The 24,755-nt window shown below is 50.7% G+C and overlaps 1 protein-coding gene across 2 annotated transcripts in view; it reads right to left on the reverse strand.

Annotated features, from left to right (window-relative positions):
- Positions 1 to 4,792: 4,792 nt before the first annotated feature.
- The window catches only part of LOC109880868 (RING finger protein 145), a 32,345-nt gene continuing 12,382 nt past the window's right edge, over positions 4,793 to 24,755 (reverse strand). For both annotated transcript variants that reach the window (XM_031787641.1, XM_031787642.1), the window contains 6 exons: positions 24,136 to 24,276; positions 22,507 to 22,689; positions 17,758 to 17,905; positions 17,538 to 17,637; positions 15,858 to 16,114; positions 4,793 to 7,162 (listed from right to left, as the gene is read on the reverse strand). In XM_031787641.1, the coding sequence (XP_031643501.1) occupies positions 5,504 to 7,162; positions 15,858 to 16,114; positions 17,538 to 17,637; positions 17,758 to 17,905; positions 22,507 to 22,689; positions 24,136 to 24,276 (2,488 nt within the window). In that variant the 3' untranslated portion in view covers positions 4,793 to 5,503. The remainder of the gene's footprint in view (positions 7,163 to 15,857; positions 16,115 to 17,537; positions 17,638 to 17,757; positions 17,906 to 22,506; positions 22,690 to 24,135; positions 24,277 to 24,755) is intronic.

Below are 24,755 nucleotides of genomic sequence, written 5' to 3' on the forward strand. Positions count from 1 at the left end.
GGTATGGGCGAGGGGACGGTCTAAAGTTATACTGTTACACCGGCACAACAGCCTAGTAACGTTAATCCGGCACAACAGCCTTGCTACAGATTGCAACAGCTACCGTGGGGTGCGTGAGTATGGGATTATGCTGAGTGTCATTATTATAACGTTTGCACGTCATTATTTGACCCTTTATCTTTTTGACACGCAAACACCCAAACGGCGTTCGATAGATACGCGAGATGATTCTCCATCATGTTTGCCCCTCTTCATAACCCCCATAATGACAACGGACAATTGGACCCACCAATATTTAGTAAACGTAAATATCTGTTAAATATTCATGCCTATAATGCACGTTAAAGCTAACGTTACTTCACAACAATGTTACCGTTATCAGGCCCGTTTCAGCAGGTTGTATAATAATTGTTCTCCGAGGAACTCGTTTTGGTCTCTCCACAGTAGTTATGCTGCCCATATTATCAATTAAACCACCTCAAGTGGCAGTTTAGAATGAATCTCCAATCTAAGTGTATATATATTTTTATTAAATTGAGCAACATGCTTACAATTAATCTAGGTTTAAAGTGAAAACTACATTTAAATAAGAGGAATGATTTAATTTAACTAGGGTTAATTTAAAACTAGGTTTAAAATTTGGTGCAACAAGATTAATCGATCAACCTTGATTTGACCCGGCTTAAGAGTCAATCGATGTTGGTGCAACCCATCTGAAAATATGTAAAACACCACAGGAGTCCTCTTATATTTGGGAACTTTACGGTCCTATTGATCAAACAACCATGAAAAGGTCGGCTATATTTCCCCATATGCGCATCAACAAGATCAACAACTAATGCTAGCCAGAGCTAGATGAGCTCAAATCTAACGAAGGAAACATTAAATAAACCTTCTTTAAACCTGTTCAGCTAGTTGACCGTTAAAAATTGCACTGATAAACGATGGGAAATAGTAATTCGCCTGCTCGTCCTGCAGCTAGCCTGCCAATACATTCTTGTGACCGAGCAGAGCATATGAGCGTGCAGCCGAAGTTTCCCAAAAGCTGAGCGTCTGCCTTCTCGCCTGCTTCAGTAGTGCTCACTACACGAACTCAGGGCATGCCCACTCCAGCATGCCTTTGTAGTCTACTTGTGTGCTGCTATCGCCCCTTGCTTTAGCTACTGTCATTTACTATGCTAAATATTTTCAGAAAGATGAGGACGACCAAACAAAGGGAGTGTGGTGGCGTAGTGTCCACATCTATATAATCATTGTGGTGTATTTACTAAATGTACATACTAACAGAAAGTAATGAGGTGGGTAGCTAGCTAAACCTATCATTGTAGCAAAGTATTTAAAAAATAAATAAATCATAAACCCTTAAAAAGTTTCTTCATTGTCATTCTATTATCTATACCATAGAAGACCCATCATTGATTTTGGCCCAATAGGCATATTCTTTCAGTGAGCTTTCTGTTTTGATAGGATTCTTTGACAGAAAATCCTTTAGGTCTACCTACAGAACAAAGAAAATAAACGACACATCCTGCCCAGCTTGGCAAGAGTGTCCCTAGGGGTGTTTAGCATTGCTATATTGTATTTACTTTGCCATCATGGCCTTTTTTGCCTTTACCTCCCTTCTCACCTCATTTGCTCACATTGTATATAGACTTGTTTATACTGCATTATTGACTGTATGTTTGTTTTTACTCCATGTGTAACTCTGTGTCGTTTTATCTGTCGAACTGCTTTGCTTTATCTTGGCCAGGTCGCAATTGTAAATGAGAACTTGTTCTCAACTTGCCTACCTGGTTAAATAAAGGTAAAATAAATAAATAAAATCCCCAGTGGCATACTGTATCGGCAGGATAGAACAGCGGCCTCTGGTAAGACAAAGGTTAGCGGGCTATGTATATGTAACAGTATAACTTTAGACCGTCCTCTCGCCCATACCCGGGCGCGGACCAGGGACCCTCTGCACACATCAACAACAGTCACCCACGAAGCATCGTTACCCATCGCTCCACAAAAGCCGCGGCCCTTGCAGAGCAAAGGGGAACCACTACTTCAAGGTCTCAGAGCGAGTGACGTCACCGATTGAAACGCTATTTAGCGCGCACCGCTAACTAAGCTAGCCGTTTCACATCCGTTACATCAGTACCACCGCTAACTAAGCTAGCCGTTTCACATCCGTTACATCAGTACCACCGCTAACTAAGCTAGCAGTTTCACATCCGTTACATCAGTACCACCGCTAACTAAGCTAGCCGTTTCACATCCGTTACATCAGTACCACCGCTAACTAAGCTAGCCGTTTCACATCCGTTACATCAGTACCACCGCTAACTAAGCTAGCAGTTTCACATCCGTTACATCAGTACCACCGCTAACTAAGCTAGCCGTTTCACATCCGTTACATCAGTACCACCGCTAACTAAGCTAGCCGTTTCACATCCGTTACATCAGTACCACCGCTAAGTAAGCTAGCAGTTTCACATCCGTTATGTATATTTGTAAACAACAGCTGGAGAACCATTTCTATAGAAGTCTCAAGGTTTTGCTTTTACTCCACACCCAGAGACGCATACAAGGCTCTCCCTCGCCCTCCATTTGGCAAATCTGACCATAATTCTATCCTCCTGATTCCTGCTTACAAGCAAAAACTAAAGCAGGAAGTACCAGTGACTCGGTCTATAAGAAAGTGGTCAGATGAAGCAGATGCTAAGCTACAGGACTGTTTTGCATCACAGACTGGAATATGTTCCTGGATTCCTCCGATGGCATTGAGGAGTACACCACATCAGTCACTGGCTTTATCAATAAGAGCATCGATGACGTCATCCCCACAGTGACCGTACGTACATACTAGGGACGAACCGAAAGGACATTTTTGTCAGATACCGATATCCAATATTTTCGTTCGCCCCCCGATATACGATATTTAACATTTTAGCTACCTTTTAAGCATTCTAGTACAGTTAAATAGTTAGCACACACGGGCGCAGCGGTCTAAGGCACTGCATCTCAGTGCAAGAGGCGTCACTGCAGTCCCTGGTTCGAATCCAGGCTGTATCACATCCAGCCGTGACTGGGAGTCCCATAGTGCGGCGCACAATTGGCCCAGCGTCGTCCGGGTTTGGCCAGGGTAGGCCGTCATTGTCATTGTAAAGAAGAATTTGAAGAAGATTTATTCTTAGCTGACTTGCCTAGTTAAATAAAGGTCACACACCACAATGACCAAAAAGTTATTTTGTTGGCATTTACGTATGTTCCCATTACCAGTAAAACATAATCAAAACCTATTTGAGGCAAGTAACACTGAAACATGCATGCTCAGTCCCCTCCTGTACTCCCTGTTCACTCATGACTGCACGGCCAGGCACGACTCTAACACCATCATTAAGTTTGCAGATGACACAACAGTGGTAGGCCTGATCACCGACAACGACGAGACAGCCTATAGGGAGGAGGTCAGAGACCTGGCCGTGTGGTGCCAGGACAACAACCTATCCCTCAACACGATCAAGACAAAGGAGATGATTGTGGACTACAGGAAAAGGAGGAGCGAGCACGCCCCCATTCACATCGACAGGGCTGTAGTGGAGCAGGTTGAGAGCTTCAAGTTCCTTGGTATCCACATCACCAACAAGCTATCATGGTCCAAATACACCGTGAAGAGGGCACGACAAAACCTATTCCCCCTCAGGAAACTAAAAAGATTTGGCATGGGTCCTGAGATTCTCAAAATCACTGTCTGGTACGGCAACTGCTCAGTCTCCGACTGCAAGGCACTACAGAGGGTAGTGCGAACGGACCAGTACATCACTGGGGGCAAGCTTCCTGCCATCCAGGAGATAGAAGCAGAGCTTCCATATCGGTCATGTCTTAGGAGATAGTAGCAGAGCTTCCATATCGGTCATGTCTTAGGAGATAGTAGCAGAGCTTCCATGTCCGTCATGTCTTAGGAGATAGTAGCAGAGCTTCCATATCTGTCATGTCTTAGGAGATAGTAGCAGAGCTTCCATGTCCGTCATGTCTTAGGAGATAGTAGCAGAGCTTCCATATCTGTCATGTCTTAGGAGATAGTAGCAGAGCTTCCATATCGGTCATGTCTTAGGAGATAGTAGCAGAGCTTCCATATCGGTCATGTCTTAGGAGATAGTAGCAGAGCTTCCATATCGGTCATGTCTTAGGAGATAGTAGCAGAGCTTCCATATCTGTCATGTCTTAGGAGATAGTAGCAGAGCTTCCATATCGGTCATGTCTTAGGAGATAGTAGCAGAGCTTCCATATCTGTCATGTCTTAGGAGATAGTAGCAGAGCTTCCATATCGGTCATGTCTTAGGAGATAGTAGCAGAGCTTCCATATCTGTCATGTCTTAGGAGATAGTAGCAGAGCTTCCATATCGGTCATGTCTTAGGAGATAGTAGCAGAGCTTCCATATCGGTCATGTCTTAGGAGATAGTAGCAGAGCTTCCATATCGGTCATGTCTTAGGAGATAGTAGCAGAGCTTCCATATCGGTCGGGGCCATCTTATTCCATTTGTAATTGAAATCTTACTGGATTTCAATAACTTTACTATTTATGTATAAAAAATTATTGTTAACACTTAAAAATTCCTCATAATGTATCATTTATATCCTGTTTTTAGAAGTTCATTGCCATGTTCATGATAAAATGTTTCAGCATGGCAAATAATTTGAGTCACAGTTTTGGTAATTGATTAAGCATTAAAGGCAACGTTGTTGTTGAGTAAAAAACACGGTGTGTTTGAGTGAGAGGGAAAGAGAGAGCGAGAGATGACACCGTAAAATAAATCATTTGGCTCAACCAGTATTTTTAATGTTAAAAAACAGCATTATTTTTGTATCAGAAATGCAGAGACGCTCAGTCTATAAGAGAAAAATACATTTTTTTTGTTAAATTTGATATGGTTTTCATTTGTCTAGAGATATCGTAGTTGACAATCATTCAACATGAGGGATTGTCCAGTTCAGATTCGTTATACTGTGTAGTTGTTTTACTGCTCTGCTGTTGACTACTTGAGACCATGAACATATTCATGCTTTACTCTTCTTTGTTTTAAATAACGGTCTGAATATTTTTATATTTTTCCCCGAATTATTATATATATATATTTTTTTTAGGAGGTACATTTTAACAGTCAAAATGTTTTTTTTTAAATTGTGCGACAAACACTGAATATGCATAGGGAACATACAAAAGTGTTTAAAAATTTATATTTTTCCGCCAAAAATTTTTTTTACTTTAAATTTTTTTACTCATCATTGACCCATACAGTATACCGCCCAGCCTTAATCTATAATTGTGCATTTCATAGATATCATTTCTTATCTTGGGTTTTACATGTTTGCCCCTAAATCCAATCCAGTACACACACCATTAATTAAATAACTAAATAAACACATGTATTATCAGACTGCCAGCTGAAAGGTAGGACATTAGTTTTCCAACGTTGTTTCACAAAAACAAGGCATTGTGGGGATTTTCAGTGGACTTCACCACTTCGCCAAGGTACTGTTGTGACGGAGTCCCTCCTCCTCTGTTCTGCTGTGACGGAGTCCCTCCTCCTCTGTTCTGTTGTGACGGAGTCCCTCCTCCTCTGTTCTGTTGTGACGGAGTCCCTCCTCCTCTGTTCTGTTGTGACGGAGTCCCTCTGTTCTGCTGTGACGGAGTCCCTCCTCCTCTGTTCTGCTGTGACGGAGTCCCTCCTCCTCTGTTCTGTTGTGACGGAGTCCCTCCTCCTCTGTTCTGCTGTGACGGAGTCCCTCCTCCTCTGTTCTGCTGTGACGGAGTCCCTCCTCCTCTGTTCTGCTGTGACGGAGTCCCTCCTCCTCTGTTCTGCTGTGACGGAGTCCCTCCTCCTCTGTTCTGCTGTGACGGAGTCCCTCCTCCTCTGTTCTGCTGTGACGGAGTCCCTCCTCCTCTGTTCTGCTGTGACGGAGTCCCTCCTCCTCTGTTCTGCTGTGACGGAGTCCCTCCTCCTCTGTTCTGCTGTGACGGAGTCCCTCCTCCTCTGTTCTGCTGTGACGGAGTCCCTCCTCCTCTGTTCTGCTGTGACGGAGTCCCTCCTCCTCTGTTCTGCTGTGACGGAGTCCCTCCTCCTCTGTTCTGCTGTGACGGAGTCCCTCCTCCTCTGTTCTGTTGTGACGGAGTCCCTCCTCCTCTGTTCTGTTGTGACGGAGTCCCTCCTCCTCTGTTCTGTTGTGACTGAGTCCCTCCTCCTCTGTTCTGCTGTGACGGAGTCCCTCCTCCTCTGTTCTGTTGTGACGGAGTCCCTCCTCCTCTGTTCTGGTGCTACTGCGTAGCCTAGATCTCTGTCGCCGGGTAGATTTAACATCCCAGGGCGTGTCCAGTTCTGATTGGCTTTCATCCTGCTGTGCATGTCCACCATCTAGAGTGTGTGACCGTGGTCGTCCCCTGTGTTCGCGGATCTGTTGGGTGACGTCTCCTATCCCGCTCACACTCTTAGACCTTGAGGTCTTTCTGGTTGTTGTCCCTGACATAGGTCTACATTGGTTTTCTCCTACAATGTTGTTCTCAGTCTGGCAGTTCTCTCTAGCCCCATTCACTCTAGTCAATACTCTGCCATTCTGCTCTTTGGGAGCAGATTGTACCAATAGTCCTTTGATCGTGTAGTCAACCCCTTCACCGTTGTACCTGTTGGTAGGATGAGCTCCATCCCAAGGCTCCAGGTTCTGCTTCCTTGGACTAGGACTACCCTCAGAAGAGCCTGGGCTGACGAAGCCTACAAAGTCCCCAGTGGAGCTGAAGTGGAGATCCTGGACAGGTTTCCTAAGTGGGCGTCCCGTTCTGTCCTCTCTATCTGAACCACTGGTTCCCTCTCCCAGGCTCTCTGTCCCTTCCTGCTGATCTGGGGAGCCTGGGGACAGCAGGTTAGCTGGGGGCTGGTGTGTGGCGTCCCTGCCTGGAGTCTGATCTCTGGAGCGTCTCCTCTCCTCTACCCGGCCTGGCCCAGTACCTCTAGAGGGCAGAGGAGCAGCCTGGAAGTCTCCTGCCGTGTGGGCTGGGGCTGGCGGGGTGGGGCGGACGGCCTGGTGGCACATGGGGCAAGTCTCCTGGACGTAGAGCCACTTACGCAGGCAGTTTCCATGGAAGAAATGTCCGCAGTACGTCAGCACGGCTGAGCTCATTTCCTGCAGAGGAAGAGATGTGTTTATTACTCAAATGAACTAACAAGAACTAACCAAACTCAAAACCCTCTCCAAGCTCTAATAGAAACCTCTTTAACCAACTCTCTGAACCAGGGCTGTTCTGCTGCCCCAGATAAGACAACAAAAGAAAGACATCTAAAATACGAATTTTCCCAAACGTTGAAGTTATGTTATTTTATGTTCTGAATGAAAGTTGATCAGACGTATTTTCCAGACGTTGAAATCAGGTTAATTTTTTGGTTCTGAATGAAAGTTGAACAGACGTAATTTATAGAAGTCTATGTTTGAGCCAAATCAAGGCTGGTTCCCGACCGGACTAAATCGCAACCAAACCTAGACATGGAAGTCGACGTAGAAATCAAGGGTAGTCTGGACAGGACAACAACAAAAAAGACGTCGGCCCGTCCTTTCTGAGGTACAGCCTACAGTGTTCACTGAAAATACATTTTAGGAATGTCCATCTATGTGTTAGGCCGACCTTTGGTAAAACACCAAAAAAAGACATCAGCCCATGCTTACTGGGGTGTAGTCCTTACCATGTCAGCCAGCAATGGAATTTTATGAATGCCCATACATGTGGTAGGCCCATACATGTGGTAGACCCGTACACGTGGTAGACCCGTACACGTGGTAGACCCATACATGTGGTAGGCCCGTACATGTGGTAGACCCGTACACGTGGTAGACCCGTACACGTGGTAGACCCGTACACGTGGTAGACCCATACACGTGGTAGACCCGTACACGTAGTAGACCCGTACAGGTGGTAGACCCATACATGTGGTAGACCCATACACGTGGTAGACCCATACAGGTGGTAGACCCGTACAGGTGGTAGACCCGTACAGGTGGTAGACCCGTACAGGTGGTAGACCCGTACAGGTGGTAGACCCGTACAGGTGGTAGACCCGTACATGTGGTAGACCCGTACATGTGGTAGACCCGTACATGCGGTAGGCTCCATAGACCCATACAGGTGGTAGACCCGTACAGGTGGTAGACCCGTACAGGTGGTAGACCCGTACAGGTGGTAGACCCGTACATGCGGTAGGCTCCATAGACCCATACAGGTGGTAGACCCGTACATGTGGTAGACCCGTACAGGTGGTAGACCCATACATGTGGTAGACCCATACAGGTGGTAGACCCATACAGGTGGTAGACCCATACAGGTGGTAGACCCATACATGCGGTAGGCTCCATAGACCCATACAGGTGGTAGACCCGTACAGGTGGTAGACCCGTACAGGTGGTAGACCCGTACAGGTGGTAGACCCGTACATGTGGTAGACCCGTACATGTGGTAGACCCGTACATGCGGTAGGCTCCATAGACCCATACAGGTGGTAGACCCGTACAGGTGGTAGACCCGTACAGGTGGTAGACCCGTACAGGTGGTAGACCCGTACAGGTGGTAGACCCGTACATGCGGTAGGCTCCATAGACCCATACAGGTGGTAGACCCGTACATGTGGTAGACCCGTACAGGTGGTAGACCCATACAGGTGGTAGACCCATACAGGTGGTAGACCCATACAGGTGATAGACCCATAGATGTGGTAGACCCATACATGTGGTAGACCCATACATGTGGTAGACCCATACAGGTGGTAGACCCATACAGGTGGTAGACCCATACATGTGGTAGACCCATACAGGTGGTAGACCCATACATGTGGTAGACCCATACAGGTGGTAGACCCATACAGGTGGTAGACCCATACAGGTGGTAGACCCATACATGTGGTAGACCCACCATTTGTAAAACAGGCCGTTACATTGACTTTATTAGTCCTGTTTCCTGTGACTAATCAATTTGGCTATTTAACCTCTGAATATCCGCTACATAACTTCATCAGGAGTTATCCTGAGCCGATTTACAATAAGAATCAAAAGCAGGAAATACAGAACTATGTCCTTTTTCAATATGATCAGCTTGTCAAAAAATGTAGCGATACAAACTTGAAACCACTGATCACCAAAAAAAAGACAGTTTGATCCACAGGATGAAACTCCTGGTACAGCCCGATTGCCTGTTCCATACTGTCCATTTCCACTTTGACCTGTTCCGTTTGTTGACATGTCAGGCCATTTTGTTTTATTTGATTAGGCAGCATTTAGGTCAGGCTATTCGATGGGAGAAACCTGCATGATGTAAAAAAGTGTCCGTCTCATTCCATTGTCATCCATTTTGTTTCCAGGTCTGAAAGAAATGACCACCATGTTTCTACCACTGCCTCTATGTGCTACATGATTTACATTAGATTATTATTTTGTCCGAAGAACGGTGGTGAAGCGTCGCGTCGATGCATCTCTCCAACAGCACCCTGGGAATGGACCAGATGAATATTGTGCTTGAGCACTGCTGATCATAGGGAGGCATCAGCGCTCACCTAAAAAAAAAAAAAAAGCCCATATTCCACGGCTTGAGAGAAATATGGCATTTGTTTTTTGAGCAGAATTATGTGAGGATTTATGTGTTGTTGGAGGAGCGTGTTGGTCAGTTTAGCTCGGAAAAACCTCGTCAATCTAATGAGCGGTCCCTGCTCTGAAGAGAAAAGTAACAAGTTAAACTATTTGGTATAAATCTGGCTTATAAATTCTCTTATTTTTACGGGGAGGAGAAATCATTCATTGAGTTGATGGTGAATTTATTGGGGGTTATTACGGTAACCTAAACATATTCACATAACAGGTTAAACCATTCACCAGTATGGACACCATCCTCTGACCAATGAGGTCACCATGACCCTGACTGACCCGGAAGCAGATGGCCATGACCAAACCTGGATAGAGATGTTTTTTGAACATCATGGCCATGTTCTGTTATAATCTCCGACCCGATACAGCCAGAAGAGGACTGGCCACCCCTCATAGCCTGGTTCCTCTCTACCCAGCACAGCCAGAAGAGGACTGGCCACCCCTCATAGCCTGGTTCCTCTCTACCCAGCACAGCCAGAAGAGGACTGGCCACCCCTCATAGCCTGGTTCCTCTCTACCCAGCACAGCCAGAAGAGGACTGGCCACCCCTCATAGCCTGGTTCCTCTCTACCCAGCACAGCCAGAAGAGGACTGGCCACCCCTCATAGCCTGGTTCCTCTCTACCCAGCACAGCCAGAAGAGGACTGGCCACCCCTCATAGCCTGGTTCCTCTCTACCCGATACAGCCAGAAGAGGACTGGCCACCCCTCATAGCCTGGTTCCTCTCTACCCGGTACAGCCAGAAGAGGACTGGCCACCCCTCATAGCCTGGTTCCTCTCTACCCATCACAGCCAGAAGAGGACTGGCCACCCCTCATAGCCTGGTTCCTCTCTACCCGGCACAGCCAGAAGAGGACTGGCCACCCCTCATAGCCTGGTTCCTCTCTACCCAGCACAGCCAGAAGAGGACTGGCCACCCCTCATAGCCTGGTTCCTCTCTACCCAGCACAGCCAGAAGAGGACTGGCCACCCCTCATAGCCTGGTTCCTCTCTACCCGATACAGCCAGAAGAGAACTGGCCACCCCTCATAGCCTGGTTCCTCTCTACCCGATACAGCCAGAAGAGGACTGGCCACCCCTCATAGCCTGGTTCCTCTCTACCCGATACAGCCAGAAGAGGACTGGCCACCCCTCATAGCCTGGTTCCTCTCTACCCAGCACAGCCAGAAGAGGACTGGCCACCCCTCATAGCCTGGTTCCTCTCTACCCAGCACAGCCAGAAGAGGACTGGCCACCCCTCATAGCCTGGTTCCTCTCTACCCGATACAGCCAGAAGAGGACTGGCCACCCCTCATAGCCTGGTTCCTCTCTACCCGATACAGCCAGAAGAGGACTGGCCACCCCTCATAGCCTGGTTCCTCTCTACCCAGCACAGCCAGAAGAGGACTGGCCACCCCTCATAGCCTGGTTCCTCTCTACCCGATACAGCCAGAAGAGGACTGGCCACCCCACATAGCCTGGTTCCTCTCTACCCAGCACAGCCAGAAGAGGACTGGCCACCCCACATAGCCTGGTTCCTCTCTACCCGATACAGCCAGAAGAGGACTGGCCACCCCTCATAGCCTGGTTCCTCTCTACCCGATACAGCCAGAAGAGGACTGGCCACCCCTCATAGCCTGGTTCCTCTCTACCCAGCACAGCCAGAAGAGGACTGGCCACCCCACATAGCCTGGTTCCTCTCTACCCGATACAGCCAGAAGAGGACTGGCCACCCCTCATAGCCTGGTTCCTCTCTACCCGATACAGCCAGAAGAGGACTGGCCACCCCTCATAGCCTGGTTCCTCTCCACCCGATACAGCCAGAAGAGGACTGGCCACCCCTCATAGCCTGGTTCCTCTCTACCCGATACAGCCAGAAGAGGACTGGCCACCCCTCATAGCCTGGTTCCTCTCTACCCGATACAGCCAGAAGAGAACTGGCCACCCCTCATAGCCTGGTTCCTCTCTACCCGATACAGCCAGAAGAGGACTGGCCACCCCTCATAGCCTGGTTCCTCTCTACCCGATACAGCCAGAAGAGGACTGGCCACCCCTCATAGCCTGGTTCCTCTCTACCCAGCACAGCCAGAAGAGGACTGGCCACCCCTCATAGCCTGGTTCCTCTCTACCCGATACAGCCAGAAGAGGACTGGCCACCCCTCATAGCCTGGTTCCTCTCTACCCGATACAGCCAGAAGAGGACTGGCCACCCCTCATAGCCTGGTTCCTCTCTACCCGATACAGCCAGAAGAGGACTGGCCACCCCTCATAGCCTGGTTCCTCTCTACCCAGCACAGCCAGAAGAGGACTGGCCACCCCTCATAGCCTGGTTCCTCTCCACCCGATACAGCCAGAAGAGGACTGGCCACCCCTCATAGCCTGGTTCCTCTCTACCCAGCACAGCCAGAAGAGGACTGGCCACCCCTCATAGCCTGGTTCCTCTCTACCCAGCACAGCCAGAAGAGGACTGGCCACCCCTCATAGCCTGGTTCCTCTCTACCCGATACAGCCAGAAGAGGACTGGCCACCCCTCATAGCCTGGTTCCTCTCCACCCGATACAGCCAGAAGAGGACTGGCCACCCCTCATAGCCTGGTTCCTCTCTACCCGATACAGCCAGAAGAGGACTGGCCACCCCTCATAGCCTGGTTCCTCTCTACCCAGCACAGCCAGAAGAGGACTGGCCACCCCTCATAGCCTGGTTCCTCTCTACCCAGCACAGCCAGAAGAGGACTGGCCACCCCTCATAGCCTGGTTCCTCTCTACCCGATACAGCCAGAAGAGGACTGGCCACCCCTCATAGCCTGGTTCCTCTCTACCCGATACAGCCAGAAGAGGACTGGCCACCCCTCATAGCCTGGTTCCTCTCTACCCAGCACAGCCAGAAGAGGACTGGCCACCCCTCATAGCCTGGTTCCTCTCTACCCAGCACAGCCAGAAGAGGACTGGCCACCCCTCATAGCCTGGTTCCTCTCTACCCGATACAGCCAGAAGAGGACTGGCCACCCCTCATAGCCTGGTTCCTCTCTACCCGATACAGCCAGAAGAGGACTGGCCACCCCTCATAGCCTGGTTCCTCTCTACCCAGCACAGCCAGAAGAGGACTGGCCACCCCTCATAGCCTGGTTCCTCTCTACCCGACACAGCCAGAAGAGGACTGGCCACCCCTCATAGCCTGGTTCCTCTCTACCCAGCACAGCCAGAAGAGGACTGGCCACCCCTCATAGCCTGGTTCCTCTCTACCCAGCACAGCCAGAAGAGGACTGGCACCCCTCATAGCCTGGGTCCTCTCCACCCGGCACAGCCAGAAGAGGACTGGCCACCCCTCATAGCCTGGGTCCTCTCCACCCGGCACAGCCAGAAGAGGACTGGCCACCCCTCATAGCCTGGTTCCTCTCTACCCAGCACAGCCAGAAGAGGACTGGCCACCCCTCATAGCCTGGTTCCTCTCTACCCGATACAGCCAGAAGAGGACTGGCCACCCCTCATAGCCTGGTTCCTCTCTACCCGATACAGCCAGAAGAGGACTGGCCACCCCTCATAGCCTGGTTCCTCTCTACCCGATACAGCCAGAAGAGGACTGGCCACCCCTCATAGCCTGGTTCCTCTCTACCCGATACAGCCAGAAGAGAACTGGCCACCCCTCATAGCCTGGTTCCTCTCTACCCGATACAGCCAGAAGAGGACTGGCCACCCCTCATAGCCTGGTTCCTCTCTACCCGATACAGCCAGAAGAGGACTGGCCACCCCTCATAGCCTGGTTCCTCTCTACCCAGCACAGCCAGAAGAGGACTGGCCACCCCTCATAGCCTGGTTCCTCTCTACCCGATACAGCCAGAAGAGGACTGGCCACCCCTCATAGCCTGGTTCCTCTCTACCCGATACAGCCAGAAGAGGACTGGCCACCCCTCATAGCCTGGTTCCTCTCTACCCGATACAGCCAGAAGAGGACTGGCCACCCCTCATAGCCTGGTTCCTCTCTACCCAGCACAGCCAGAAGAGGACTGGCCACCCCTCATAGCCTGGTTCCTCTCTACCCAGCACAGCCAGAAGAGGACTGGCCACCCCTCATAGCCTGGTTCCTCTCTACCCGATACAGCCAGAAGAGGACTGGCCACCCCTCATAGCCTGGTTCCTCTCTACCCGATACAGCCAGAAGAGGACTGGCCACCCCTCATAGCCTGGTTCCTCTCTACCCGATACAGCCAGAAGAGGACTGGCCACCCCTCATAGCCTGGTTCCTCTCTACCCAGCACAGCCAGAAGAGGACTGGCCACCCCTCATAGCCTGGTTCCTCTCTACCCGGCACAGCCAGAAGAGGACTGGCCACCCCTCATAGCCTGGTTCCTCTCTACCCAGCACAGCCAGAAGAGGACTGGCCACCCCTCATAGCCTGGTTCCTCTCTACCCGGCACAGCCAGAAGAGGACTGGCCACCCCTCATAGCCTGGTTCCGCTCTACCCGATACAGCCAGAAGAGGACTGGCCACCCCTCATAGCCTGGTTCCTCTCTACCCAGCACAGCCAGAAGAGGACTGGCCACCCCTCATAGCCTGGTTCCTCTCTACCCAGCACAGCCAGAAGAGGACTGGCCACCCCTCATAGCCTGGTTCCTCTCTACCCGATACAGCCAGAAGAGGACTGGCCACCCCTCATAGCCTGGTTCCTCTCTACCCGATACAGCCAGAAGAGGACTGGCCACCCCTCATAGCCTGGTTCCTCTCTACCCAGCACAGCCAGAAGAGGACTGGCCACCCCTCATAGCCTGGTTCCTCTCTACCCGACACAGCCAGAAGAGGACTGGCCACCCCTCATAGCCTGGTTCCTCTCTACCCAGCACAGCCAGAAGAGGACTGGCCACCCCTCATAGCCTGGTTCCTCTCTACCCAGCACAGCCAGAAGAGGACTGGCCACCCCTCATAGCCTGGTTCCTCTCTACCCAGCACAGCCAGAAGAGGACTGGCCACCCCTCATAGCCTGGGTCCTCTCCACCCGGCACAGCCAGAAGAGGACTGGCCACCCCTCATAGCCTGGTTCCTCTCTACCCAGCACAGCCAGAAGAGGACTGGCCACCCCTCATAGCCTGGTTCCTCTCCACCCGGCACAGCCAGAAGAGGACTGGCCACCCCTCATAGCCTGGTTCCTCTCTACCCGATACAGCCAGAAGAGGACTGGCCACCCCTCATAGCCTGGTTCCTCTCTACCCGATACAGCCAGAAGAGGACTGGCCACCCCTCATAGCCTGGTTCCTCTCTACCCGATACAGCCAGAAGAGGACTGGCCACCCCTCATAGCCTGGTTCCTCTCTACCCGATACAGCCAGAAGAGAACTGGCCACCCCTCATAGCCTGGTTCCTCTCTACCCGATACAGCCAGAAGAGGACTGGCCACCCCTCATAGCCTGGTTCCTCTCTACCTGATACAGCCAGAAGAGGACTGGCCACCCCTCATAGCCTGGTTCCTCTCTACCCAGCACAGCCAGAAGAGGACTGGCCACCCCTCATAGCCTGGTTCCTCTCTACCCGATACAGCCAGAAGAGGACTGGCCACCCCTCATAGCCTGGTTCCTCTCTACCCGATACAGCCAGAAGAGGACTGGCCACCCCTCATAGCCTGGTTCCTCTCTACCCGATACAGCCAGAAGAGGACTGGCCACCCCTCATAGCCTGGTTCCTCTCTACCCAGCACAGCCAGAAGAGGACTGGCCACCCCTCATAGCCTGGTTCCTCTCTACCCGGCACAGCAAGAAGAGGACTGGCCACCCCTCATAGCCTGGTTCCTCTCTACCCAGCACAGCCAGAAGAGGACTGGCCACCCCTCATAGCCTGGTTCCTCTCTACCCGGCACAGCCAGAAGAGGACTGGCCACCCCTCATAGCCTGGTTCCGCTCTACCCGGCACAGCCAGAAGAGGACTGGCCGCCCCACATAGCCTGGTTCCTCTCTAGGTTTCTTCCTAGGTTTTGGCCTTTCTAGGGAGTTTTTCCTAGCCAACGTGCTTCTACACCTGCATTGCTTGCTGTTTGGGGGTTTTAGGCTGGGTTTCTGAACAGCACTTTGAGATATCAGCTGATGTACGAAGGGCTATATAAATACATTTGATTTGATGTTCCAAATAGCACCCTATCCCATTTTTAAGTGCACTACTTTTGACCAGGGCCCATATAGAGAATAGGGTTGACATGTAGGATACATCATACAGCGTTTTATGACTGACTGACCTGGAAGCAAATGGCACAAACGTCGTTGTGTTGCTGCAGCTGATTGGCCGTGGCCCGGGGGAGGGAGTTGATCTTCTTGGCTGCTTCCTGTCTAAGCAGGAAGCTCCTCCAGCCGGTCTGGGCTCTGAGCCACACGTTGAAGTAGCAGTGTATGATGATAACTGAGGCGCCCATCCAGCTCCACTCCCCAAACAGAGATTCCCAGGTCCCGTAGGCCACCACGCAGAGAGCCACAACGAACTCCAGCACGCGGCTGACTGGGAGTCACATTTGAGTCATTTAGCAGACTCTCTCTTACCCAGAGGGCCTAGCTCGGTCACAGTCAAACTGTCCACAATAAAACAGCTTTAGCAAAGTCAGAGCTAGTAGAACAAAGACAAGTGTTAGGACAGGTACAACAGGACAGGTACAACAGGACAGGTACAACAGGACAGGACACTACAGGACAGGTACAACAGGACAGGACACTACAGGACAGGTACAACAGGACAGGACACTACAGGACAGGTAGGTACAGGATAGTACAGGACACTATAGGACAGGTACAACAGGACAGGACACTACAGGACAGGACACTATAGGACAGGACACTATAGGACAGGTACAACAGGACAGGACACTACAGGACAGGTACAACAGGACAGGACACTACAGGACAGGTACAACAGGACAGGTACAAAAGGACAGGTACAACAGGACAGGTACAAAAGGACAGGACACTATAGGACAGGTAGGTACAGGATAGTACAGGACACTATAGGACAGGTACAACAGGACAGGACACTATAGGACAGGACAGGACACTATAGGACAGGTAGGTAAAGGATAGTACAGGACACTATAGGACAGGTACAACAGGACAGGACACTATAGGACAGGTAGGTACAGGATAGTACAGGACACTATAGGACAGGTACAACAGGACAGGACACTACAGGACAGGACACTATAGGACAGGACACTACATGACACTACAGGACAGGTAGGTACAGGATAGTACAGGACAGGACACTATAGGACAGGTAGGTACAGGATAGTACAGGACAGGACACTATAGGACAGGTAAGTACATGAGGGTACAGGACAGGACACTACAGGACAGCTAAGTACAGGACACGACACTATAGGACAGGTAAGTACAGGACACTACAGGACAGGACACTATAGGACAGGTAAGTACAGGATAGGACAGGACACTATAGGACAGGTAAGTACATGAGGGTACAGGACAGGACACTACAGGACAGCTAAGTACAGGAGGATATAGGACAGGTGACTACAGGACAGAAGAGTACAGGACAGGTCCCTACAGGACAGGTAAGTACAGGAGGGTACAGGACAGGAGAGTACAGGACAGGTGACTACAGGACAGTCGTGGACAGGTAAGTGCAGGAGGGTACAGGACAGGTGACTACATGACAGGTAAGTACCGGAGGGTACAGGACAGGTGACTACAGGACAGGTCACTACAGGACAGTTGACTACAGGACAGGTGAGGCAGGACAGGAGAGTACAGGACAGGTGACTACAGGACAGGAGAACAGAGGACAGGTACGTACAGGAGGGTACAGGACAGGTGACTACAGGACAGGAGTGTACAGGACAGGTGACTACAGGACAGGTGGCTACAGGACAGGTGACTACAGGACAGGTATGTACAGGACAGGTATTTTGTGTTACCTGCATTGACCCAATAGATGATCTCATCCAGGCTGTCTATAGGGTCGCTACAGGACAGGTCAACCATGAAGAGGGAGTAGATCAGCAAGGTACCTGTCACCTGGGAGACCAGCCAACAACAACAAAAAGTCTAGCATTCATTTCTAGACTGAGAAAAACGTGGTTTACTTCAGAGAAAAGAGATGTTAAGAGATGACTCCTACAGTTATGTGAGTCTTACCTGCAGAGAGGTGAGCATGCAGCTGGAGACCAGGATGAGGAGCCAGAAGTCCATGTGGAAGAACTGGGAGATTTTATATGCCATGTATCCTGGGAACACCAGCAGGACCAGACACATACTGAGACCTCTGAAGTGTTTCCATAGACTCCTACAGGGAGAGAGAGAGGTAGAGAAGGAGAGAGGTAGAGAGAGAGAGAGGTAGAGAGAGAGAGAGAGGTAGAGAGAGAGAGAGAGGTAGAGAGAGAGAGAGAGAGAGAGGTAGAGAGAGAGGTAGAGGTAGAGAGAGAGAGGTAGAGAGAGAGAGAGAGGGGTAGAGAGAGAGAGAGAGAGGTAGAGAGAGAGAGAGAGAGAGAGAGAGAGAGAGGTAGAGAGAGAGAGAGAGAGAGAGAGAGAGAGAGAGAGAGAGAGAGAGAGAGAGAGGTAGAGAGAGAGAGAGAGAGAGAGAGGTAGAGAGAGAGAGGTAGAGAGAGAGAGAGAGAGAGAGGTAGAGAGAGAGAGGTAGAGAGAGAGAGGTAGAGAGAGAGAGAGAGGTAGAGAGAGAGGTAGAGACAGAGAGAGGTAGAGAGAGAGGTAGAGACGGAGAGAGAGAGGTAGAGACGGAGAGAGAGAGAGACGGAGAGAGAGAGAGGTAGAGAGAGAGAGAGAGGTAGAGAGTGAGAGAGATAGAGAGGTAGGTAGAGAGAGGGTAGAGAGGTAGAGGTAGAGAGAGGTAGAGAGAGAGAGAGGTAGAGAGAGGTAGAGAGAGAGAGAGGTAGAGAGAGAGAGAGGTAGAGAGAGAGAGGTAGAGAGAGAGAGAGGTAGAGAGAGAGAGAGGTAGAGAGAGAGAGGTAGAGAGAGAGGTAGAGAGAGAGAGAAAGAGAGAGGCAGCAAGAGAAAGAGAGAGAGGCAGAGGGAGAGAGAGGCAGAGAGAGAGAGGCAGCGAGAGAAAGAGGCAGAGAGGCAGAGAGAAAGAGAGAGAAAGAGGCAGAGAGAGAGAGACAGGCAGAGAGAAAGAGAGAGAGAGAGAGAGGCAGAGAAAAAGAGAGAGAAAGAGGCAGAGAGAGACAGAGAGAGAGAGAGAGAGAGAGAGAGAGAGGAAGGGCATCACTGGTCTCTTACCATAACTACAAGGACAGCAACCCTGAGTTGGTATAGAATGGCACTTGCAGGATTGTGGGTTCGATTCCCACGGGGGGATCAGTATGAAAGATGTATCCCTCTCACTACTGCTAAATGACTAAAACTGTGTGGTTATTGACAGAAGTCACTGTTGACAGACAGGAGTCTTGATCCACTGCCGTCGGGGCAACACAGAAAACAGTATAATATGAAAGTTCCATCGAACCTGTTGGCCGTGACTAGTTGTTCTCAAACAAATCTAATCTAAATGAGTCACCTGTGCTGAATACAACAGGTGTAGACCTGACAGTGAACTGATTACTTACAAACCCTTTAACCAACAGTGCAGTCCAAGAAATACAGTCAAGAAAACATTATAAACAGTAACAGAATAAAATAGCGAGGCGATATACAGGGGGTACGGAGTCAGTGTGCAGGGTTATAGGTTAGTTGAGGTCATTTACACATGTAAGTAGTGGTGAAGTAACTATGCATAGATGATAAACAGCGAGTAGCAGCTGTGTACAATGTAAATTGTCCGGTGGCCATTTGATTCATTGTTCAGCAGCCTTATGTCTTGGGGGGGGGGAAGAATCAGTGTACAATGATACATACCATTTTGTGCCAGAACATGTGACACTGCTCTTAAGCTATTGACTGTACCTGTTTCTAGACCCCCCCTGGGCCAGGGGTTAGACTGTACCTGTTTCTAGACCCCCCCTGGGCCAGGGGTTAGACTGTACCTGTTTCTAGATACCCCCAGGGCCAGGGGTTAGACTGTACCTGTTTCTAGACCCCCCCTGGGCCAGGGGTTAGACTGTACCTGTTTCTAGATACCCCCAGGGCCAGGGGTTAGACTGTACCTGTTTCTAGACCCCCCCTGGGCCAGGGGTTAGACTGTACCTGTTTCTAGACGCCCCCAGGGCCAGGGGTTAGACTGTACCTGTTTCTAAACCCCCCCTGGGCCAGGGGTTAGACTGTACCTGTTTCTAGACGCCCCCAGGGCCAGGGGTTAGACTGTACCTGTTCTAGACCCCCCCTGGGCCAGGGGTTAGACTGTACCTGTTTCTAGACGCCCCCAGGGCCAGGGGTTAGACTGTACCTGTTTCTAGACCCCCCCTGGGCCAGGGGTTAGACTGTACCTGTTTCTAGACGCCCCCAGGGCCAGGGGTTAGACTGTACCTGTTTCTAGACGCCCCCAGGGCCAGGGGTTAGACTGTACCTGTTTCTAGACCCCCCCTGGGCCAGGGGTTAGACTGTACCTGTTTCTAGACGCCCACAGGGCCAGGGGTTAGACTGTGCCTGTTTCTAGACCCCCCCAGGGCCAGGGGTTAGACTGTACCTGTTTCTAGATACCCCCAGGGCCAGGGGTTAGACTGTACCTGTTTCTAGACCCCCCCTGGGCCAGGGGTTAGACTGTACCTGTTTCTAGATACCCCCAGGGCCAGGGGTTAGACTGTACCTGTTTCTAGATACCCCCAGGGCCAGGGGTTAGACTGTACCTGTTTCTAGATACCCCCAGGGCCAGGGGTTAGACTGTACCTGTTTCTAGACGCCTCTCAGGGCCAGGGGTTAGACTGTACCTGTTTCTAGATACCCCCAGGGCCAGGGGTTAGACTGTACCTGTTTCTAGACGCCCCCCAGTGCCAGGGGTTAGACTGTACCTGTTTCTAGATACCCCCAGGGCCAGGGGTTAGACTGTACCTGTTTCTAGACGCCTCTCAGGGCCAGGGGTTAGACTGTACCTGTTTCTAGATACCCCCAGGGCCAGGGGTTAGACTGTACCTGTTTCTAGACGCCTCTCAGGGCCAGGGGTTAGACTGTACCTGTTTCTAGACCCCCCCTGGGCCAGGGGTTAGACTGTACCTGTTTCTAGACGCCCCCAGGGCCAGGGGTTAGACTGTACCTGTTTCTAAACCCCCCCTGGGCCAGGGGTTAGACTGTACCTGTTTCTAGACGCCCCCAGGGCCAGGGGTTAGACTGTACCTGTTTCTAGACCCCCCCTGGGCCAGGGGTTAGACTGTACCTGTTTCTAGACGCCCCCAGGGCCAGGGGTTAGACTGTACCTGTTTCTAGACCCCCCCTGGGCCAGGGGTTAGACTGTACCTGTTTCTAGACGCCCCCAGGGCCAGGGGTTAGACTGTACCTGTTTCTAGACGCCCCCAGGGCCAGGGGTTAGACTGTACCTGTTTCTAGACCCCCCCTGGGCCAGGGGTTAGACTGTACCTGTTTCTAGACGCCCACAGGGCCAGGGGTTAGACTGTGCCTGTTTCTAGACCCCCCCAGGGCCAGGGGTTAGACTGTACCTGTTTCTAGATACCCCCAGGGCCAGGGGTTAGACTGTACCTGTTTCTAGACCCCCCCTGGGCCAGGGGTTAGACTGTACCTGTTTCTAGATACCCCCAGGGCCAGGGGTTAGACTGTACCTGTTTCTAGATACCCCCAGGGCCAGGGGTTAGACTGTACCTGTTTCTAGATACCCCCAGGGCCAGGGGTTAGACTGTACCTGTTTCTAGACGCCTCTCAGGGCCAGGGGTTAGACTGTACCTGTTTCTAGATACCCCCAGGGCCAGGGGTTAGACTGTACCTGTTTCTAGACGCCCCCCAGTGCCAGGGGTTAGACTGTACCTGTTTCTAGATACCCCCAGGGCCAGGGGTTAGACTGTACCTGTTTCTAGACGCCTCTCAGGGCCAGGGGTTAGACTGTACCTGTTTCTAGATACCCCCAGGGCCAGGGGTTAGACTGTACCTGTTTCTAGACGCCTCTCAGGGCCAGGGGTTAGACTGTACCTGTTTCTAGATACCCCCAGGGCCAGGGGTTAGACTGTACCTGTTTCTAGACGCCCCCCAGGGCCAGGGGTTAGACTGTACCTGTTTCTAGATACCCCCAGGGCCAGGGGTTAGACTGTACCTGTTTCTAGACGCCTCTCAGGGCCAGGGGTTAGACTGTACCTGTTTCTAGATACCCCCAGGGCCAGGGGTTAGACTGTACCTGTTTCTAGACGCCTCTCAGGGCCAGGGGTTAGACTGTACCTGTTTCTAGATACCCCCAGGGCCAGGGGTTAGACTGTATCTGTTTCTAGACGCCCCCCAGGGCCAGGGGTTAGACTGTACCTGTTTCTAGACACCCCCAGGGCCAGGGGTTAGACTGTACCTGTTTCTAGACACCCCCAGGGCCAGGGGTTAGACTGTACCTGTTTCTAGACGCCCCTCAGGGCCAGGGGTTAGACTGTACCTGTTTCTAGATGCCTCTCAGGGCCAGGGGTTAGACTGTACCTGTTTCTAGATACCCCCAGGGCCAGGGGTTAGACTGTACCTGTTTCTAGACGCCCCCCAGGGCCAGGGGCTAGACTGTACCTGTTTCTGGACACCCCCAGGGCCAGGGGTTAGACTGTACCTGTTTCTAGACGCCCCCAGGGCCAGGGGTTAGACTGTACCTGTTTCTGGATGCCCCCAGGGCCAGGGGTTAGACTGTACCTGTTTCTAGATACCCCCAGGGCCAGGATGATGGGGTTAGACTGTACCTGTTTATAGACACCCCCAGGGCCAGGGGTTAGACTGTACCTGTTTCTAGACGCCCCCAGGGCCAGGGGTTAGACTGTACCTGTTTATAGACACCCCCAGGGCCAGGATGATGGGGTTAGACTGTACCTGTTTCTAGACGCCCCCAGGGCCAGGATGATGGGGTCTGTGATCTCTATCATGGACTGCAGAGTGGAGGTGACGACGATGAAGAGGATGATACTGAGGAGGAAGGTGCGTTGCAGAGCCTGCATGTCTAAAAGACCCGTCTGAAGAGCCAGCAGCAGCAACGTTACCCCCTCAGTCACACCTCTGGTGGGGGAGACACACACACACAGACACAGACACACACACACACACAGACACACACAGACACACACACACACAGACAAAGACACACAGACACACACACACACAGACAAAGACACACACAGACACACACACACACAAAGACACACACAGACAAAGACACACACAGACAAAGACACACACAGACAAAGACACACACAGACAAAGACACACACAGACAAAGACACACACACACAAAGACACACACACACAAAGACACACACACACAAAGACACACACACACAAAGACACACACACACACACACACACACACACTCTCTATTACTTGTAATGGTGCTCCTGAGAGAAATTCAACCACATAATGAAACAGAGTCAAGTAGTTGATTCTTGCTGATTCTGTATTCCCTCTATAGTGCAGAAGAGAATAGGGCCCTGGTCTATAGTAGGGTACTATATAGGGAATAGGGCCCTGGTCAACAGTAGTGCACTATATAGGGAATAGGGTCCTGGTCTATAGTAGGGTACTATATAGGGAATAGGGCCCTGGTCAACAGTAGTGTTCTATATAGGGAATAGGGCCCTGGTCAACAGTAGTGTACTATATAGGGAATAGGGCCCTGGTCAACAGTAGTGCACTATATAGGGAATAGGGTCCTGGTCTATAGTAGGGTACTATATAGGGAATAGGGCCCTGGTCAACAGTAGTGTACTATATAGGGAATAGGGCCCTGGTCAACAGTAGTGTACTATATAGGGAATAGGGTCCTGGTCAACAGTAGTGTACTATATAGGGAATAGGGCCCTGGTCAACAGTAGTGTTCTATATAGGGTCCTGGTCAACAGTAGTGCACTATATAGGGCCCTGGTCAACAGTAGTGCACTATATAGGGTCCTGGTCAACAGTAGTGTACTATATAGGGTCCTGGTTTACAGTAGTGTACTATATAGGGTCCTGGTCAACAGTAGTGTACTATATAGGGAATAGGGTCCTGGTCTACAGTAGGGTACTATATAGGGTCCTGGTCAACAGTAGTGTACTATATAGGGTCCTGGTCTACAGTAGTGTTCTATATAGGGTCCTGGTCTACAGTAGTGTTTTATATAGGGTCCTGGTCTACAGTAGTGTTCTATATAGGGTCCTGGTCTACAGTAGTGTTCTATATAGGGTCCTGGTCAACAGTAGTGTTCTATATAGGGTCCTGGTCAACAGTAGTGTTCTATATAGGGTCCTGGTCTACAGTAGTGTACTATATAGGGTCCTGGTCAACAGTAGTGTACTATATAGGGCCCTGGTCAACAGTGGTGCACTATATAGGGAATAGGGTCCTGGTCAACAGTAGTGTTCTATATAGGGTCCTGGTCAACAGTAGTGCACTATATAGGGAATAGGGTGCCATTTGGGATGCAGTCCTAGACACCTGCCTTGTGTAACCCAACCCCCCAGCCCACCTGTGCATGACATTGTCATTCTGTACTGCAGTGTAGCCCCCCAGGTAGAACTTGGTGAGGTTGAGCAGCCCCAGGCCCAGGTAAGACACCACCGATGTCAGGCCCAGCAGGGAGTAGGGCGTGACACAGCACTCAGAGACACTGAGGAGAGAACAGACAGACAGATACAGCACTCAGAGACACTGAGGAGAGAACACAGACAGACAGACAGACGATAATATGTTGATCTTCTTTATCTTCAGAGCCTTCAGAAAGTATTCACACCCTTTTACACATTTGGTTGTGTTACACAGAGGGATTAAAATGGATTCAAGACACAGTGGGATTAAAATGGATTCAAGACATAGTGGGATTAAAATGGATTCAAGACAGTGGGATTAAAATGGATTCAAGACATAGTGGGATTAAAATGGATTCAAGACATAGTGGGATTAAAATGGATCTCATTGTCAGCTGTGAGTCTTTCTGGGTAAGTCTCTAAGAGCTGTGAGTCTTTCTGGATAAGTCTCTAAGAGCTGTGAGTTTTTCTGGGTAAGTCTCTAAGAGCTGTGAGTCTTTCTGGGTAAGTCTCTTAGAGCTGTGAGTCTTTCTGGATAAGTCTCTAAGAGCTGTGAGTTTTT

The sequence above is a fragment of the Oncorhynchus kisutch genome, linkage group LG14 (assembly GCF_002021735.2).
Source record: "Oncorhynchus kisutch isolate 150728-3 linkage group LG14, Okis_V2, whole genome shotgun sequence".
Taxonomy (NCBI): Eukaryota; Metazoa; Chordata; class Actinopteri; order Salmoniformes; family Salmonidae; genus Oncorhynchus; species Oncorhynchus kisutch.